The following is a 20,391-nucleotide window of genomic DNA, read 5'->3' as shown; positions in this document are numbered from 1 at the left end:
ACTGGAGCTGAGACTGGGAACTGTACCGCCCTTGCCCCCTCCCTCTGCAACTGCAAACAACCCCACAGTTCCCAGTCTCAGCTCCTGTACAGGGGGGTGGCCGGAGACGTCACAGCCCGAGCTGCGCCGCCTTATCCGCATGTGTTGGGGGGGGGGGGGGGGGGGGGGGGGAGAAACGGACAAGTTGTCATGCACACTTGTCATTGGGCAGCCAGGGAATTTGTGTTCCCTCCCCCCCCACCCATGTTTTAAAAGCGATTCCGCCCATGCGGCCAGGTGGTATCCAATTCAGGTTGGAAGAAATGTGCTATTAAATCAATAGATGTACTCAGGGCATATCACAAGGACCCTTTCTCCTCCACCACCATGGAACTCGGAGAGATCCTGTTGAACACAGTCGGGGAGGACCGAAGGCAAGTCTGGAAGGAGTTGATAGAAAACACCAACATGACCAATAACAGCAGGAAGGCATGGGCCACAATCCGCCGCCTCGGTGAAGATCATACCACACCGCCCACGCTCACAACAGTCACAGACCTAAGACTTTTGCCTCCATCACAGTGAGGAGATGCTGGGTGGACTCACTGTGGTGGATGTTAATATGTGTTTATTGTTGTTTTATTGTATTGTATTATATGTATGACTGCTGCAATTTCGTTCAGACTTCGGTCTGAATGACAATAAAAGGCTATCTATCTATCTAGTTGCAGCACAGCTGGTGGCAAACGGTCGTAGCCAAAATCGGCGCAGACCCACAGGAGAATACCGCTGGACAGCAGTAACAGACCGCCTACAACCAGCCAGCGCCCTCACCAAGCCCTTCGACCTAGAAGAACTCGAAGCTGCAATGAGCATGCTGAAACCTGGGAAAGCAGCAGGAATCGATGATGTACTGACGGAAATGATACAGCACCTTGGACATAAAGCAAAGACCTGGTTCCTAGCAATGCTGAACTCATGCATGGCACAGAAAACAACCCCACCTGTATGGAGAAAGGCCAAGACTCGCAATTCCCAAACCTGGAAAGGACCCATCATCCCCAAAGAGCTACAGACCTATTTCCCTCCTCTGCATCACCTACAAGCTCTACGAGAGGCTACTACTCCAACGCCTTATGCCACTTATAGACTCCAAGCTTACTAAAGATCAAGCTGGCTTCCGCCCTGGCCGCTCCTGTGCCGGGCAGCTACTGAACCTCACCCAACACATTGAGGACGGTTTTGAGTGCAAACTCATCACCGGAGCAGCTTTCATAGATCTCACCGCTGCCTACGACACTGTCCAGCACCGCACCATGATCAGGAAACTGTTTGACATGACTGGTGACCTCGACCTGTGCCAAGTCATCAAAAGCCTTCTCAACAACAGGCGCTTCTTCGTTCAACTAAACGACAAGAAGAGCAAATGGAAAGCCCAAAAGAATGGCCTACCACAAGGCAGCATACTGGTCCACCTCCTCTTCACCATCTACACCAACGACCAACCACTTCCCCCACAATGCCGCCGCTTCATCTATGCTGATGACCTCTGCATCACCACCCAACAGGAGAACTTCCAGAAGATCGAGTCTGTCCTGGAAAGCGCCCTCCAAGAGATGACAACCTACTACAATAACAACCACCTGAAACCCAACCCATCAAAAACCCAACTATGCAGCTTCCATCTTAAAAATCGAGATGCAGGAAAACAACTGAGCGTCTCATGGGATGGCCACAAACTCCAACCACCTCCACCCCGTGTACCTCGGAGTCACACTCGACAGGACACTCTCTTTCAAAACCCACCTTCAGAACACCAAAGCCAAGGTCAACACTCGCAACAACACCCTGCACCAACTGGTAAACTCAAAGTGGGGCGCTGATCCACCAACCATCCGTGCAACTGCCCTAGCCCTGTGCTTCTCCACAGCTGAATACGCGTGCTCAAGCTGGAGCCGCTCCCACCACACCAAACTGGTTGACACAGCCCTCAACGACACCTGCCGCATTATCACGGGATGCATAAAGACAACGCCAGACCCGTGCCTCTACGCCCTAGCTGGTATTGCGCCCCCCCCCCCATATCAGACGATCCATCGTAGCCCAAGACGAGCGGAGAGCACAGGAGATCGATACCAGGCACCCCTTGCACGGACACACAGCACCTCCACCCCGACTGAAATTTAGAGCCAGTTTCTTGCAGATAATCCCACCTCTCCAGACAACCAAAGAAACAGCAAGGACCAACATCTGGAAAGATGAATGGAACCAGCTCAACACACGAGCCCACGACTGGATGGAGAGAGGAATCACTCCGACTGAATGCCTCGCCAGCGGGCACGACCTCCCGTGGCCAACCTGGAAGACCCTCAACAGATTAAGTGTGGAGCAGGGGAGGTGCAAAGCACTTATGAAAGCATGGAACTACCAGGCAGAAGACACATGCAGCTGTGGAGCAGTACAATGTCCCACCTACTGGAGTGTGACGACGCCCCCCAGTGCAGCCCCCAGGACCTGGCTGAACCGACCCGACCAGCTGTGACCTGCGCCAGATACTGGCAGAATGACATCTGAGATTGCAACGGAGTCGAAGAAGAAGAATAGAAGTACTGATCACAGGAGAGCAAATATCAGCAGAATATCTGGAAGAGATTTTCAATGGAAAGCGAGGCGATTGCAAATTCACTTCCATCCAGTATTAATATGCTTTTTTGACACCGTCTACGAACTTTCTCTGATGAGGAAAATAATGTATTATAACTTTCCACGTGAGCCATACGTGGGAAGGACTGAAACTACTGTTTTTGGTTCCTGTCAAAATAAATCTGCTCGTGGGTCAGCCAGGGAATTGCCCAAAGCACAGACTGCAGACATAAAACCACATACTTCTATTTCTAATATTCCCCATTTCCACTCCCACCCTTGCATAGCAACAAACAGGATCTTCAGCCTTTGACCAAGTTGCCCAATCACAACGCCCTCCATAATGTTTGGGACATAGACCCATCATTTATTTATTTGCCTCTGTACTCTATGATTTGAGATTTATAATAGAATGTGGTTAAGGTGAACCTTGTCAGATTTTAATAAAGCCCATTGTTATACATGTTGGTTTCACCATGTAGAAATTACAGCAGTGTTCATACATAGTCCTCCCACCCCCCCTCCCTTTCAGGGCACCATAATGTTTAGGACACAGTAATGTCATGTAAATGAAAGTAGTCATGTTTAGTATTTTGTTGCATATCCTTTATATGCAATGACTGCTTGAAGTCTGCAATTCATGGACATCACCAGTTGCTGGGTGTCTTCTCTGGTGATTTGCCAGGCCGGTATTGCAGCCATCTTTAGCTTATGGTTATTTTGGGCTAGTCCCCTTCGTTTTCTCTTCAGCATATGAAAGGCATTTGTTTGAACTTGAGCAGATAGGATGTGTCCATATATTTCAGAATGATAAGTGAGCCAGTACCTTCAGCAGCCATACATGCCCAGGCCATGTTTCACAGATGAGGTGGTATGCTTTGGATCTTGGGTAATTCTTTCTCTCCTCCATACTTTGCTCTTGCAATCACTCTGATACAAGTTAATCTTCGTCTCATCTGTCCACAAGACCTTTTTACAGAACTGTGGTTGCTCTTTTAAGTACTTCTTGGCAAACTGTAACTGGCCATCCTATTTTTGTGGCTAACCAGTGGTTTGCATCTTGCAGTGCAGCCTCTGTATTTCATTTTGGAAGCCCCCCCCCCCCATCTTCCACTTTCCCTCCCACCCTTCCTCCCCCTCTCTATTCCTCCTTCCTTTTTTCTTCCCTCCCCTAACAGTCTGTGGCCATAGCACTATGTATAAAGCCCATAGCGCTCCAGCTGGCCATTTTTAGAACCCATAACGCTGTTCATTAAATTTCCATGCATTAAACTGACAGCGCTGTTTAAACCTGGAGCGGGACAGGCAGATCAAAGCTTAACAAAAAATCTTGAAACTTAATATACTAATAGATTTAATCTGCTATAATTTTTAGAGGTACAGTATGACTTTTTATATCCTTGCATTTAAGCAGCAAGATGAAACAGGAAGTCGGGCTGATTTTTTAAAAATCCGCATTTTACAAAGCAAATCCGTACATCCGTATTCTGATCGCATTTCCGCACAAAATACAGAAAATCTGTACTACTTGGCAGCTCTGTTAGATCCTTCCACTGTAACACCCTTCAAATTAACCAGGTTGTTGTCAATTAAACAGAATAGGAAGAAATTGGGTCGCAGTTCATTGTGGCCACTTTTTTAAAACAAAATCCCGAAGGTACAGACGTATTAATAGAATAACTTCTGAAACCATACAAGAATGTGTTAACTGTAAACAAATTTTATTGAACTTTCATCCAGATAAAATTGCACAAACATCAATTTAGGCTTTCAAACACACAGGAATAAGAAGTGTTCCAGGTCAGTAAACCTCATTCTTTGGTGCAGAGGCTGGGTCTTACAATTCAGAGGTAAATTATATAATAGGGAGGAAAAAAATTACCCGTCACCTTACTGTAAAGACAAGCCCAAGAGGAATTTTCCTTTAAAATGAACTTTTTTTTGGTAGTCGAGGACCCCATTTTCCCCTCTCCTATAAGCAGTGGTAACCACCAATGAACATTAAATGCTGGGTTGTTGCACAACAGTAACTTAAACAATACTGCTTGGACATCTTTAAATACAGAAACAGGCTCTGTTATTTTGAGGCACTTGTCTAAGTTTGAGAAAAGGGCCTTTGACCACTTGCACCAGACATTTTAATGCTATCCCCTTAATCTGGAACAGACTACAGTTAAAATTAGAACAGAGGCAATAAGCAAAATCACATCTTACACAAATCAATAGAACTTTTGCTTTTTTATGCAGCTCTGCCTCGAAAATAATGAGCCTGGAACTTAGTTTCACTGTTTTTAGAAAACAGCGAAAACTTGTTAAGCTATATATTACGTCTTCTCAACCAGGATTTCTGGATCTTGGACCAGACACTTAAATTCTCAAGAATAAATTTTGAAAAAAGTCTGCTTAACTAGTGGTTTGAAACCCAGTTTCAGAATATAAAAAAAAAACTTAAGCACTTCATAAAATCAGTCCACAAAAACAAAATTTGTCTAAACAAACAGCATATCAGGTGCTCCCATTAACAACTGGAGTCACATCTTGTCAATGAAAAAGTCAACTCTTGTCTACATTATAACATTATCCAACTATCAGGTGTGTGAAATGGGTTATTAAATTCCAGATCAGTTTTGAGACAACAGTAGCATGGGCTACTAAAAGGACAAATCCTGCAAAGACTAAATTGGACCTACTCCAAGTGCTCCACTCACCAAATTTCTATTCTGCAGGCATATTTGTGGATTATGAACAACCTCTACAGCCTGTAACCCAACTGGTTCCCAAATCTACCTTATCTGAGCATCCTCTCTGCCAAGCATGGCACTGCCACCTCACAACCAGCAATTAACCTACACTTTAGGTATAAACAAACCACATTCAATAGAGAAAGGAAAACTGGTGGCTACTATGTTATCCACTCAATAATATCAAATGAGAAACTCCATACTTCGACAGAAATCTCACCCATTGAAAAAGGCTGCGTCAAAGTGTCCTTATATAGTAATGAACTGGCACATGGAGCATTAAGCAGAGCCAATTAGAAAATTGGTTATCCAACATCAAATTTTCCTGCTGTTTCTCTTTGATGTCATTGAGTTCATAGAAAAATAGCAAAATGACCTTTCACACAGTAAATGATTTACCAAGAAATTAAATTTAAATTATTAGTGGGAAGAAGGAGCAATGCTGAAATTGTAAACACCCATTTTTTTGGAAAATATTTCCTGAAGTTGAACTTCAGCTACTGTCAAACCAAGTGAAGACACAGCAAACAGAATGAGAATTTCTAAACTGTGGCAAAAGGAGGTAACCTAGCTAGACTAGTAAAATCTTTTACACCAACCAGTATTCAATTACTACTTTGTTCTACACTTTGTTTAAGCAGCTGATTCATGGGTTCCATTAAAATCCCAGTATAAAAAAAATGCACAATAGCCCCCGGTGCAAGCTGTTCACCCAATGGCAGGTGAGCCAACTGGGTTCCAATATGAGGTAGTTTGAAGCTGCCGCAGAAAGAACTACCGAGGTAGACAAAAGCCATTACCTGACAAGGCACGAGAACCACATCTTGCATCCCCAAAACCTTCAGAGGATAGGGTCACTTCCCTGAGAATTATGTATCATTTAGACCCTAGCCTCTAAATTATTGGCTTCTTAGGGTTCTGCAAGTTGATGTTTTGTTTAGACTATGAGGTAAGATACTGTGCCTGATTAAGTTGAAGAATTGTGAACATAATCCATTAAGCATTTTCAGTCAATTTTCTCTGCATTTGCTTGTAAGGCTGTGCGAAGTGTTTTGTGAATTCTCAAGCTAATAGACTAAGGAGGTTTGTACAAAATTGGAAAGTGATGTCATTTTGAAAACTCCCAAACCTTAAATCATACAATTCAAAGTGTATACATATCCAGATCAAGATCATATTAAGTTACCAACTGGACAACAAGACATTTAAGTCAAATAAGAATAAAGAGTTATTTAGGGGAAAAAAGGGAACTTCATCACCCCTGAATCCAACCTTTAACTAGCAGTTTTGCATCTGGAAAAGGTCCCCCAATCTTTCATATTACATATGGTCCCACTAAAACTATGTTCAAGAGACTAATTCAAAAGCAAATTAGAACTGAAAAGCCATTCCATCAAATATATTCTTATGACTTCATAGGGAACAACATGATCAGATAGATCACACTTTACATTAGCAAAGATTCCCCCAAGCAAAGTACAGTACTGGATAAAATGTGTTACTCCATTACTGCAGACTTCACTTTGAATTCTGCTTCACATGAATTAACTCACAGTATCAAAAGAAATAATTTAAATGGGAACAACCTATTTTGTTTTCAGAAGGTAAAATTTGTTTTGAAGATTGTGGATCACTGCTACCCCAACATAAGTCAATAATATGGTACATTAACAAACTGATGAATTATACGTTATTTTGGTGCTTAACGGCAGCAGGATTACCTTTTAAAAGCACCCCAGATGGGGGTGTCAAGTGTGTGCTTGTATCTTTAAATTTGTGCTAAGGAAAAGAAATGCCTTCAAGAGATTTTAAGGCAGTCCACCCAAAGTTGCAACTGCATAAATCTCAAAGCCAGAGTACAGTATTCAAAATACAATAACTAGATTTAGTAGGGTTTGAATTCTAAAGACAATACTTATTTCATATTTCAAAGAGTTGGAGAGCTTTAAAGATTTCAAATTAATGGGGTTCCTTAACAGTTTTGCGTGAATCATTAACCACTGCTCATGAACAAATTCCTATTGTGTAAAATAAAAGCCATTCTACACTACAACAGCTAACCACAATATATCAAACCAACTGTTACAGTCCATCTGAAGCAGCACATTAGCCAGTTTCATCTTTAAGGCTAAACTGATCCATTAGGGAGATCACAATTATGTAGAACACCCACATTTATAAATAGCTTTTGGATCACATGAATTATGAAGCATTTTCCAATCTTACTGAAGATCAGCCAAAAGTAATCATTCTCCATACTTGGGAACAAACAGAACCTAAAGTCACTGCCCCATCATAATAAATTGGCCACTATTTTGTTAATCACCATTCCCCCCACCATCACCAATTATTCCAACAAATAGTCAACATAGCTTTGAGTAGGGATAAAATTGCTCTGTATTTTTAGACCCTATGGTTTAGAACTCAAAACAACTTTTCCCCCCGAAGTTCTCCCAATAGTTCATTGTTGCTATTGACTGTGCTCAGCAATGCAAATTCCTTCTGGGCCAACCCCACGTTTTGATAAGCAGCCTTAGGAGCTGAACTTCAGCAAAGTACCAAAAGCAAACATTGTCACAAATGAGCACACCTCATTTTTAAACAAAAACAATTATACAAAAAAGTGAATATTTAGAATCCCTAGCCTTCGTGGATTTTAAACTACTGGACCCTTTCCTCCCCATTCATGGCGGCAGGAATGGAATATACATTTTTTGCAAACAGCAGAGGTACAAATAACAGCAGGAAGATGGCTTTAAAGATTTTTTCAAAATCTGTGCCTGTAACAGTGAATACCAAAACCAGTAAGGCAGATGATCTAATGGAGCATCCTAGCATGTCAGATGAAACTGGCCATGTTAAAATTATACAATTTTGGTTGTTAACTTTTTTTAAACAAATATTTTGTGAAATGCCTGTTTATATGCTGCAGTTCCAGACTGTATAAATACTGATCTTTTTAAACTAAAATCTGAATTGAAGGCTGTACTGGAAATTTGCATAAACTTAATTTAAAAGAGTTTTAAAGAGACATGGTCTCATCTCTAAACTAACAGGCTGCTTTTGGACTACAGAGAAAATAAGAGATTCAGAGATGGAATTAAATCTATTGAACTATCCTTGCTCCTATACTAAAGCAGATATATATATATATATATGATAAATATATATATTCTCAACTATTAGCTACAACCAAAAATCTGCCACAGTATTCATACAGCATTGTTACAATCAGTAATTCAGCCAGTCCTTGTGGGTCTTCATTTTTCAATTGCTTCAGCATATGACAAAATCATTATGCTCATGCTGAAAAGAATCAAACTATTTTCTACTAAAGGACAGAATAATACAAACCACGTTCTCTAAATCCCACCAGTAAACAACTGATCAGCTCTTCTCAAAATAAACCAGAAATATTGCAAAAAGCACAATTACGTCCAAACACAATTGCTCAATGATGGATTGGATGATTGAAGATTTTCCCATTGAGAAAGCCTGGTATTGAGAACAGTTTAGAGAGTCAAATTAGGTGCATGCTTAACCTTTGCCCACAGCATTGGTAACAGCACATGTATTAAAGCAGTCTTGCACCAAGCAACACCAGTGGGCTTTCCCCCCCAGAAATCATTTTTCACCCAATCTCAATTAGGACTAAACAAGAGCCAAGAAAAAGCTTTTTTTTTTTTTTTAAACCAGCCAATTCTCACTTCCAATGCAAAGTAATACTGCCTCCAAGACCAAATACAGCCTACTAATAGAGTAGGAAATAGATTTCATAAAGGTACCTGAGATAGCAGTAGAGGTAAATATATTTTGATTATCCCAGGTGCCATAAATATAGTTTGATCTTCAGGGTATCAAATGACAACTCCATTTTTTTTTATATACAACACCCCAAATAAACACTAAGAACCCTCAAGAGCTTCTATGTGCATCAGGCCAAATAACATTACACCCTAACAACAACAAAAAGAGGTATTTAGTTTACATTCAGGTGGAGTGTAGGGTTACATTCAGAAAGTGTAGGGCTAAACATACAAGATGTTCAATATTGAATAATCCCTGAAAACAAAATGTATGCAGGTAGACAGCCAAAGCCTTTATCAGTCACCCACAATTGGCCACTTTTAGGCTATACAAGTGGCCAATAGTCTTCCTACCTGAGAGATTTTCATTAAATAAAGCTACAGGACAACTTTAATACTAAGAAACAAGTCTTTGGATTCAGATCATAAAGGCACCAAATGCCTGGACACATTTGCACAGTTCCATGGAAATATCCAAACATTAGTCAGCCCAACATCTGCAGGCAGTGAGGTAGGTCTGCTATAAATTTATGTAGTTTTGAAGTAGTCTCACAGCTCAAGCTCACACTTTTACCAACATGAGGTAGATGACTGCAGCACAGGAAAAAAAACAAACTGTCTTCTATAGGGAAAACAATTAAGACATTGTCCCTGAGCAACAAATCCACAATATAGAAAAACAAGAACACAGCATTATTAAAATAAGAGGATACGATTGTTGCCAAAGTCGACGACCACTATCAGTCCATCTGGCATTAGGGCTATTCCAGATGGACGATCCATCTGCCCAAAGCCACTGCCTTGGGTCCCAAACTTGCACAGGAAGTTGCCATTTGGTTCAAAGATCTGAATGCGATGATTCCTGGAATCGGCTACAATTATGCGGCCTTCTTGGTCAATAGCCACACCCTGAGGGCGAAGGAACTGTCCATTACTTGTGCCTTCAGAACCAAGGAAGCGTGCTGACTGGAAGTCAGGGTGGATCACCAGCAGCCGATGATTGTTGAAATCTGTTACCACAAGGTGTCCTTCATGGTTAAAGGCCACACCACGGGGAGAATCAAAGTGCTTCCACAATGCCCCCTCAAAGCCATATTTACTTACAAAGTTCCCATCTGGGCCAAAAAGCTGAACTCTGTGATTGCGAGTATCAGACACCAGAATCTTTCCATCAGTATTGACTGCAACATCCCAAGGATAGTTGAATTGACCATTCTTGCTGCCTTTCTCCCCAAATTTAAGGATGAATTGCCCATCAAAGGTGAAAACCTGAATGCGGTGGTTGTCCTTATCGGCCACTATGATCCGACAATTCTGATCACAGGCAACTCCAGCAGGACGATCAAATTGTCCAGGTCTAGAACCCGCCGTTCCAAACTTATGGTGGTAGGTTCCACTCGGTGTGAACACCTGGACACGGTTATTGCTGCGATCAGCAATGACAATATAACCCTCTTTGTTGACACAGACGCCCCATGGACGACAAAGCTGCCCATCTTCATCCCCTTCTCCACCAAAAGAGCAAATCGGAAGCCCAATTCCCGTGTAGTTGCGACCCGCTTTGACAATTACACGAAAGGGGCTATTCTCAATATGCTGCCCACGAATAGTAACTGAGACTACATGTTCTCCTTCCAGATGTGGGGAGTAATTAACGGTATAGGTGCCATCATGATGATCAAGAACATCAGCCCGAAAGAGGCACCCATCAGGCCCCATAATCACAACAACTACCAAGTCACCACCTGACGATCTCCCTTCACCAGTATGATCCTTGGTGATCACAGTGAAGCTGCTCATCTTCCCACGCAATGCCCGCTTCAATCCCTCACCAGCAGCTGTGGATATTGGTGCATATGCACTGCTACTGATTATGCCGAGTGACTTTATGGCCTTGTATAGTACACCGTCAGGTGGAATGAAGGAAAGCATGTCATCATCTTGAGGTTGAAGGAGATTTCTAAGTTTCTTCAGGTCTTGGATTTGGACAAACATTTGCTCTTTTGCCAAGAGTACATCCACATCTCTCCCATCCAATAGCGCTTTCTGCACACAGTCTATTGTGCTCTCCAGCCTGGTGAGATTTTCACGCAGTGCTTCCACTTGGAGGTGCAGTGTCTTGGCCTTCATCTGCCGGATCTTTTCAACCTGTTGACATGAAAGATTTAAATGAATTGTCAATATTAAATAATATTCTAAATATTTGTTTTAACCAAACTAATTTTATTCTCACACCCTCAAAATAAGTTTATCATTTGGTCACTGATGTTTTGCTCAGAGATTTTCAGTATGGAAGAGTCTACGGAGCTAGAGAAAATCCCGCCTTCACCAGGCATCCACACCCGCTGCATTTTCAATTGGGATTACTCAAATTAGGGATAAAGGACTAATAGTTATGTTAATAGACAAGATTCCAGGAATCCCAACAATAATGGAGCAAGTTTAACTTATTTTTTACTTTAACCTATTTGGCTCACATTTCAAGATTCCTATGCAATTTAAAAATTTACCATCTTCAACCCACTTACCTTAAAAATAATTAATAAAAAAAAAAAATTCCATATACCTTAAAAATTAAATTGGTTTCACAGATGAACATGAAACAACTAATTTATCTTTAATTTATATGGTTTATGCAGATGAGAAAATCTTCCATCTTATCGGATCTGCTCAACAAAATTCAAAATCCACAACAATGTGGTGGAAGCTCAATCACCCAATAAAATGGTTCAAGTAGCATAGACACAGAATGCTGGAGTAACTCAGCGGGACAGGCAACATCACTGGAGAGAAGGAATGGGCGACCTTTCGGGTCAAGCTTTTCAAATCCACGTAACTGTCCACGTCTTAAATGTTGTGACTGTACCCATCTCAACTTTCCTTGAGTAACTCATTCCATATACCCAGCACCCTATGATAAAGTTGTCTCTTGTGTTCCTATTCAATCTTTCTGCCCTCCCCATAAATCTACCCTCTAGTTCTTGAATCCCCTACCAAACAGTACAGAAACAGGCCCCTCGTCCATGCCAAAAACAAGATTTTGCATTTACTCTATCTATTCTCCCCCATGAGGTCCGCGGTGGTCGCGATCCCAAGCAAGGGATCAGCTCCGGTGATAAGTCTGCGCCCCGCAATAGGGCTCAAAGTCAGCTTCCAACTCCATCGATGGAAGGCCGCAGAGCGCTCCCAAGAATGTGATCCGAAAATTAATCACATCTCCGGCAAGGTAAGAACTTGAAAAAAAGTTTCCCACGATCCCCTCTCCCACATAAAACAAACCGAAGAACATTATAACAAACTTTTAACACACTAAAAAAAATAACAAAAAGAATGAAAAAACTAACAGACTGCCGGCAGGGCAGCCATCACCTCGATGCCCCTGGTAGTACTGATTGGTACAATGCAAACACTTAGTGTAATATAGAACACATGGCCAAGTTAAAGTCAGAGTTGGCATTTAATCTAAATTAGGACAATTGTGATTTGAAATGGAATCAAACAAAGAAGTTTGAAGAAACTAGCCCAAGAAAAAAAAAAATGAAGATGGTTTGGCAAAGTTACTTTGTGCACAAACAAGCAAAGCCACAAGAGTTAACTCACTTTTCTTAACAGTTCACATTCACGTTCTTCTAGAGCCTTCTTGTGCCGCGAAGTTACCGCTTTCACTTCTGATCGAATAACTTGAGCTTTCATCTCCACTTGTTCCACCATGGCCCGAACTTTCTCTATACTGAGCTGCAAGGCGAGGAGGTAGTGGCAGTGATGATGGCGGGGAAGGGTGGAGAGAGATGCAGATAATTAACAAAAGCATAAAATTCTCTACCTACATTTACACAAACCATTCCATCCTCTGATATATCATGTAATGTAGTAAATATCAGAGCTTCGATGCTTACGAGGCCAAAATGCAAATCTGAAAATTACTCCAGATTGCAACTCTTCACCCGACTTGTCCGATGCTTTGGATTTGATCCTAAAATTGGATACCATCGTCAGCAGTTCTGAAAGCTTCTGTTCCAAGATAAATCTCTATCATTTGAATGCAGTCTACATCCTTCCTCAGGAAGCTCATATTTGAGAAATTGGCTGCCGTCAAACATAAAGCTTCCTAATTTGAGGAAGAACATTCTTGCTATTGAGGGAGTGCAGTTTAGGTTTACAAGGTTAATTCCCGGGATGGCGGGACTGTCATATGCTGAGAGAATGGAGCAGCTGGGCTTGTACACTCTGGAGTTTACAAGGATGAGAGGGTATCTCATTGAAACATAAGATTGTTAAGGGCTTGGGAAGACTAGAGGCAGGAAACATGTTCCCGATGGTGGGGGAGTCCAGAACCAGGGGCCACAGTTTAAGAATAAGGAGTAAGCCATTTAGAACAGAGACGAGGAAACACTTTTTCTCAAAGAGAGGGGCGAGTATGTGGAATTCTCTGCCTCAGAGGGCAGTGGAGGCAGGTTCTCTGGATGCTTTCAAGAGAGAGCTAGATTGGGTTCTTAAAAATAGCAGTCAGGGGATTATGGGGAGAAGGCAGGAACAGGGTACTGATTGTGGGTGATCAGCCATCTGGCTCGAAGGGCCAAATGGCCTGCTCCTGCGTCTATTGGCATACCCAATACCTACATCATCGCAGGGGACTTAAAGCAGGCAAGCTTGAAAAAGTCTCTGCCCAACTATGATCAGAACATCACCTTTAACACTAGAGGACCCAACATGCTCGAACTACTGCTATAACATCATCAGGAATGCCCACCGCTCCAAAAAGTCACCTGCACTTTGGAAAATCTGATCTGTGCTGCTTCTTCCTGCGTACAAGCAGATACTGAAATAGCACATCACTGAAGGGGACTGTGAAAAGCTGGTTAATGGAGGAAGAGAAACCACTACGGGGTAGCTTTGAGTCAGCAAATGGGGTTATATTCAAAAAGATTTGTCATTGGATCCGCAATTGCCACTGATTTCAGGAAATGCACGGACAACTGTGAATCTGCAAAATTATTCCAGGTTTACACCAACCTGAAACCCGTGGATGAAGAAGATTTATATTCTGCTAAAGACTAGATCTGTGATGTTTAGGATTGGCAGTCATATGAGAAGTCACTGTATGACCTCCCAAAAGACACTGCAAGCACAGAAAGACAATTCTGGACCAAGTTGGAGCCTCAGAGAGAGTAGCAGAAGTGTTGCGATAAACCCAATGCCTCATGCATATGTCAGAGCATACTTCAAGAGGATAAATCCACACAAAGCACTCAGCACAGACAGTGCACCTGGATGACTGCAAACGACCTATGCAAATACACTAGCTGTAGTATTCAAGGACATGCTCATCCACTCCTTTCTGAAGTCCAAGGTTCCCAACTGCTCCAAAGTACATCTGTTGTACCAGTATACAAGATGAGCACAGCAACCTGCCTTAATGACCATCATTCGGTTGCACATATATCCACCATAACCAAATAATCCAAGTCGGTTATGACACAAATCAATTTCTGCGTCAGAAATAACCTGGATCCACTTTGATTTGCTCAATTGCTACAACAGGTCAACAGCAGATGCATTTGTTGGTTCTTCACTCAGCTCTGGCCTCATCACCATGCGCCAAGACCTGGGCCTCTGTACCACCCTTTGATTTTTGCCTTCCCCATTCGCTTGGCTGTTGTCAACAGGTGCAGTATTGTGCATCTTTTCTTGGATTAGAACCCAATACTATACCGATACCTTATGCATTCACTGTACTGAAATGCTTCCTGAAGAGTTTCTAAAAATATTATTCAAATGTGCATCCATACTCTATCATTGAATTGTAAATGTTGAACTCCTGATATGAATTTTAAAAAGTCAAGCATGTTTGCAACTCTGAAGTTATTCATCGACTCATTGCAAGCTTGAACTTGCTCAATTTCTGGTGGAAGTACTTGTCCTCTGCATTTTCAGTTCTACTCAAAAGGTTAGATGCTTAAATTATTTTTACACAGGCCTGACTTTCATGAAATCTGCTTTTCATAAGGATGTTTGAAGCCCAAGGAAACAGAGGAAACAAAATCTACAATGGTAAGCAAATAATTTAATGCCAAGATTTTCATATAATATCAATTCATTCAAATTTGATTGTTGTGCATTTTCAAACACAGTCTTAAATGTTCAGGGATAATTTTGAAGGGAATTACGTAAAACTCAATGGATTAACAAAAAAAAATGTAACCTTCCATATTGAAATCTTCATTACTTTCAATGAGTAATAAATTATTATTATTTTTGAAAAGGCATCATTCCCTTCAAAACAACCCCGACAAATTTAATATGCCTTAAGTTTAAATTGAAGGAGCTTTCATTTCCAACAGCAGACAACTTTCAGAATAAAACATGAAAATTATTTCCCTGAATCACAAGCAGCCTTTGTGGATTCTGAGTGATGAGCACAAGCCTAGAAATGCAGCACAGGATATTTACAGACAAGTCATCCTTACTGACTAAAGGAGTAGGCAATTGTGTGAACAACATAGCCAGACTGTAAACTGTGAGTAATAGTAAAAGTATTTGTGGGGAGAATGAAAGCAGGGCTGAGAGAACAAGGATCGTTTTGTGTATTCATAGCAATTTTTTTTATTTTTTTTTTAAAAACAGATATCAATTAATTTACATTAAGTAGACTAATCATTCACATCAAATTCTTGGACGCTTCTCTCAAGGCCATCTCATGGATCCAATTGAAGCCCATGTTCAGAGGCACATTTGGTTAGTCTTAAATGGCTTTGGCAGAACACAGGGCTGCTGGTATTTGGAGTTGAACAGAGATGGTAAATGAGATTCAAGTTCCAAATTCTTGAACTTGGTTGTTTGAACAAAGCTACAAAAATATCCATTGTACTTGGTATCAATGGACTCTCCTTCAAAACCTTCCCTTCCCAAATTACCCCAACATCAGCACAAGTAGAGTGGGTGTCTGCTCTGAAACGCCTCCTCAGAACCTTGAGCATCAGTGAGAGAGAGGGGAGGGGGTAAGAGAGAGAGAGAGAGAGAGAGAGAGAGAGAGAGGTGGGGGGGGAGAGAGAGAGGGAGGGGAAGGGGGAGAAAGAGGGAGAATCAGCCATGATCACAATGAATGGTGGTGCTGGCTCGAGGGACTGAATGGCCTCCTCCTGCACCTATTTTCTATGTTTCTATGAAAGAGGGGGAAAGGATACGAGAGTGGCATTGCTCGGCCAACTCCACTACACTCCAAGTCTATCTTTCTTGGCTAACAACCTAACTTTTCGGTGAATTTTCGGGCCTTATTTTAGCGTAAAATAAAAATAGCGTCTTCGACGTCGGGAAATATGGTAATCTTTTCAGATCTGAAACCATTCTTCTGTACGAGCTGACCTACTGGGCATTTCCTCTTGATTTACATACCCAGTCTCTCCCAATAAATGTATTTATAAAGAATACTTAAACTGCATGTCCTGACCTCTTGAGATTGTACCTTAAATTACCAAAACACATATGGAGAGCTGTGTCCATTGAGCCAAATACTCCGTGATTCAACTTTCTAGCCTCACTGTTCCAAATTGCTGTTGATCTCCCACATCTGTTTGGTGGCCGTTGCTGCATTGCGATCATCCAAACACCATGCTCAAGGAGGAATTGTGTGCTGGAGGAACTCCTCCACCACACAAGAGCAGGAGGCAGCTCTTAAAACGGAGTTTTCCCAAAGCACCCTTCAATCATTGCAGAGTTTTTGATGCTATCGCTTAGAAATGGTTGGCCAATCTTTGCTGCCCACCTACACAATGAATACCTCTCTATTGTTCACTATTATTTACTTACTTGAATTCCCTGAATTATGCAGCAAAAGCTCACCATCTTCTTCCACCAATTCCCTTGCCACCAAACCTACCATTGCAACATGCTATCATTCAATAGCTTCACGTTGTTGCCGAAAAATAAACTTGCATCATGGCATGCCCCTTAAGAGTTGGCAGCAAAAAAAAACCTCACCAAGATGAAAAATAATAAATGCAATAATTCACAACATATTTAAAAAAATGCCAAAGCTGTCATTTTCAGCTGGACAAACATCATTTGAATAACCTACAATTTTGGCTCAATGCTAAAAGGAATAGTGTGAAGCAATTTCCAACCATCGCATTGTGAAATTAGTTTTTCCACCATATATACAACTTAGAGGTGTGGTAGCATAGATATCTTGGACAAGTATTTAGAGACCAAAAACAATCGATCAATAGACATGTTCAAATGCCAGCACAACAGCCAGGAAATTTAAATATCTGGATTTTTATTTTTTTAATTTTTTAAATCAGTCACAGTGAAATGAAACACTAACATGGTTGAAAGAACCCATCTGATTTTCAGCGACATAAATATGCCATCCTGGCCAACATGAAATACCAAACTCGACACTATGGCTGCTCTCTGAAATAACCTAGTAAATGACTCAGTTTGAGGCAATAAATGCCGTACTTCCCAGCAACATCCATATCCGGTGAATGAATACAGCCTTTCACAGCGCAAGAAAGAACTCACTGTATATGTTCAACATAAACCAGACGCTAACCCATGCTATCTGCAGAAATTATTGCTACAGTTTTCCTAATTTAGTCCCAGTGGAAAATAAAATCCAACTGTCCTCCCATAACACGCATAGGTTAACTGCCAAACTATTCTCTTCCCCCCCCCGCCCTCCCACAAATCTGAAAAACTCCAATACCCAAATCAGATAAAGAGCATTCAGAAAATAGAGCAAAATCAAATCAAAAAAATTAAAACCACCTACACACGACATTGGTGAAAATTGGTTTCTTAAATGCTCTTTCGACCATTCCTGACAAGTTAATAAACCATGCTTCGTTGAAGCCTCTCAGTTGAAAATCAGGTTTGCAGTGTGATTTTTGATGTGGCAGCAGCAGATTGGGGGAAAATAGCAATGGAAACAAGTTTAGTCTATAGGAAGAGCTTCAGCTTTGAAGCTAGCAGCCAAAATATTCAATGGCTGGCTGAAAATCAGTCAATTCTAAGCCCTTGCTAGACAAGTGGCAAGTTTATGTCTTACATCTCAGTTTAAATCGGACAAAAACAAGTGATCTTTTACTTTATGCATCAAGAGCAGTGAAATGCACAATTTCTTAAGTAAATAAAACCCATCATTGCTACAATTGCCATATGGCGGTAAATTGTATATTAAGTCACATGGAAGTGCATTCCAACATATTCTTTTAGATAATCCAAGTGGCGCTGTATAGAAGCAAAAACCATATTTCTACAAGCTCACAACCCCCAAAAACGAAGATAGCCACAGACAGCAGGAAAATGGAGACACAACACATGCAGGTGTTCCTCAAAATCATGCAGAACCCGGACAGAAATATTGTCGTTAGTTCTTCACTTCTGGGTCTTTACCTTGGAACTTCCTATTTAATTACTAGGTAGAAATAAGTTCACTCGAGGACTGTAGCAGTTGACTGCCACCTTCAGGGGCAATTAGGATAGGGCAATAAACACTAAATTTGTCAGCAATGTACACATTCTGTAGGCAAATAAAAATCAAATTTGATGTATTTACCATTAACTGTTTAACGACCCCAAAATTATTATACAGCAAAAGAGAATGAGACAATACACTGACTGCCGACACTATTGGTTTACTAACACTGAAGAGTTTAAACTATTCAACCAGGGACAAAGTCATTACAGCCACCAAGTTAAAGTTTAGATTTCACATGGAGACTTTTTACTGAGCTGAGAATCTTCATACTTTTTCCATTGCTGTCCACGTAAGTTTGCTTTTATTTTTACAGATAGACATCAACATGCCAAATACACAAATCTTTTACACTTGGCTGTTTCCCATCAACGAACTAATTTGTGTAGAAACAAGTCTGGGGAGCCAATCTGCAGTATGCTTGACATGTTATTTAATTTAACCTCCAAATTCAAGGGCTTTAACGATTGCCAATATCATAGGTTTAAGATGAGTGGAAAAATGCAACAGTAACCGTGGGTATATTGAACAAGCTACGAGAGGAGGCAGTTGAGACAGGTACTATAACATTTGGACAAGTACATGAATTTAAGTGGTTCAGAAGGATATGTGCCAAATGCAGCAGGTGGATCTAGAGGGGATATCTTGGGCCGAAGTGCCCGTTTCCATGCTGGATATGATTCTATATCTCTGTAGTGCCAGGAACAACAAAATTCTATCTCGACAAGCCAGTACTACTTTCAACATATTGAATATATCCAGTTTTCAAACTTAAGATTTTTGAAATCAATATACAGATGCACAACCTTTTATCCGAAGATCCAAATAACGAAAACCTCCGAATAGCGGACATTTTTTCAGTCCTTGAAGAAAGGTCCTTGAAAACGCTCACCGAGGGCGGCCTGCAGAGGTGACAGTGGAACCTCCGGTCGGTCCTCAAAGAAAGGGGAACTAAATCCCCATTCATAAAAGAGAAGGTGAGGGTATATTGCGCGGGAGGGTTAATAATTGACAATCTGCTGCTGTCTGCCCGCTGAGTTAAAAAGTTCCCACGGTAGACTCATGATACACAGTGTATCGTGAGTCTTGCGTGGGAACTTTTTAACTCAGCGGGCAGGGAGCAGCAGATTGTTGCTCCCTTCAGTTTCACCCCACCTACACCCCTCTGCTTCCCGGCCATGTGTGTGACCCCTTCCCTCCCCTCTCCAGCTCCCCGCCCATTGCACCGGCGTGGGGGCTTTGCACTGTCTTCACGTCGGCGATGCCAGCATACAATGCCAGTCACCGGAGACGTCAGGACCAACGGGACACCGACCCCCAGGCCCACTTAAAGCACGGAGATCCCAAAGACCCACAGCCAGCAGCAGCCCAGCCCCTTTCCAACTCCAGAGGAAAACTGCAAACTAGCGGGAGACATCAGGACCACCAGAACCCGCTCCCCGATGGGCCGCTACAGCGACAAGTGGCAGTTCGCCCACAGCCCGAGCTGTGCCCCCTCATCGGGACGCCGACCCCCAGGCCCACTGCAAGCACGGAGATCCCAGATCAGCAACTCCAGCCCAGCCCCGCTCCAACTCCAGAGGAAAACGCTCCCCGTAGGGGCAGAAACTGATGGTGTGCAAGGTACGTCTTGTTCTTGAGGTCGCGCAGCTCCGGCTGTGGGCGAACTGCCACTTGTCGCCGTAGCGGCCCATCGGGGAGCGGATTCCTCTGGAGTTGGAGGGGGAGGGGCGTATTGTGCTGT

At 42.0% G+C, this 20,391-nt stretch overlaps 1 protein-coding gene across 1 annotated transcript in view; it reads right to left on the bottom strand.

Annotated features, from left to right (window-relative positions):
- Positions 1–4,324: 4,324 nt before the first annotated feature.
- trim71 (tripartite motif containing 71, E3 ubiquitin protein ligase) overlaps positions 4,325–20,391 on the bottom strand; it is a 49,214-nt gene continuing 33,147 nt past the window's right edge. Inside the window, exons 3-4 of the mRNA XM_055648687.1 lie at positions 12,770–12,904; positions 4,325–11,317 (exon numbers count right to left, since the gene is read on the bottom strand). Of these exons, the coding sequence (XP_055504662.1) occupies positions 9,866–11,317; positions 12,770–12,904 (1,587 nt within the window). The 3' untranslated portion in view covers positions 4,325–9,865. The remainder of the gene's footprint in view (positions 11,318–12,769; positions 12,905–20,391) is intronic.

Source organism: Leucoraja erinacea, chromosome 17 (assembly GCF_028641065.1).
Source record: "Leucoraja erinacea ecotype New England chromosome 17, Leri_hhj_1, whole genome shotgun sequence".
NCBI lineage: Eukaryota > Metazoa > Chordata > Chondrichthyes > Rajiformes > Rajidae > Leucoraja > Leucoraja erinaceus.
The sequence above is the reverse complement of the archived record's forward strand: the minus strand, read 5'-3'. Positions and strand labels throughout refer to the sequence as shown.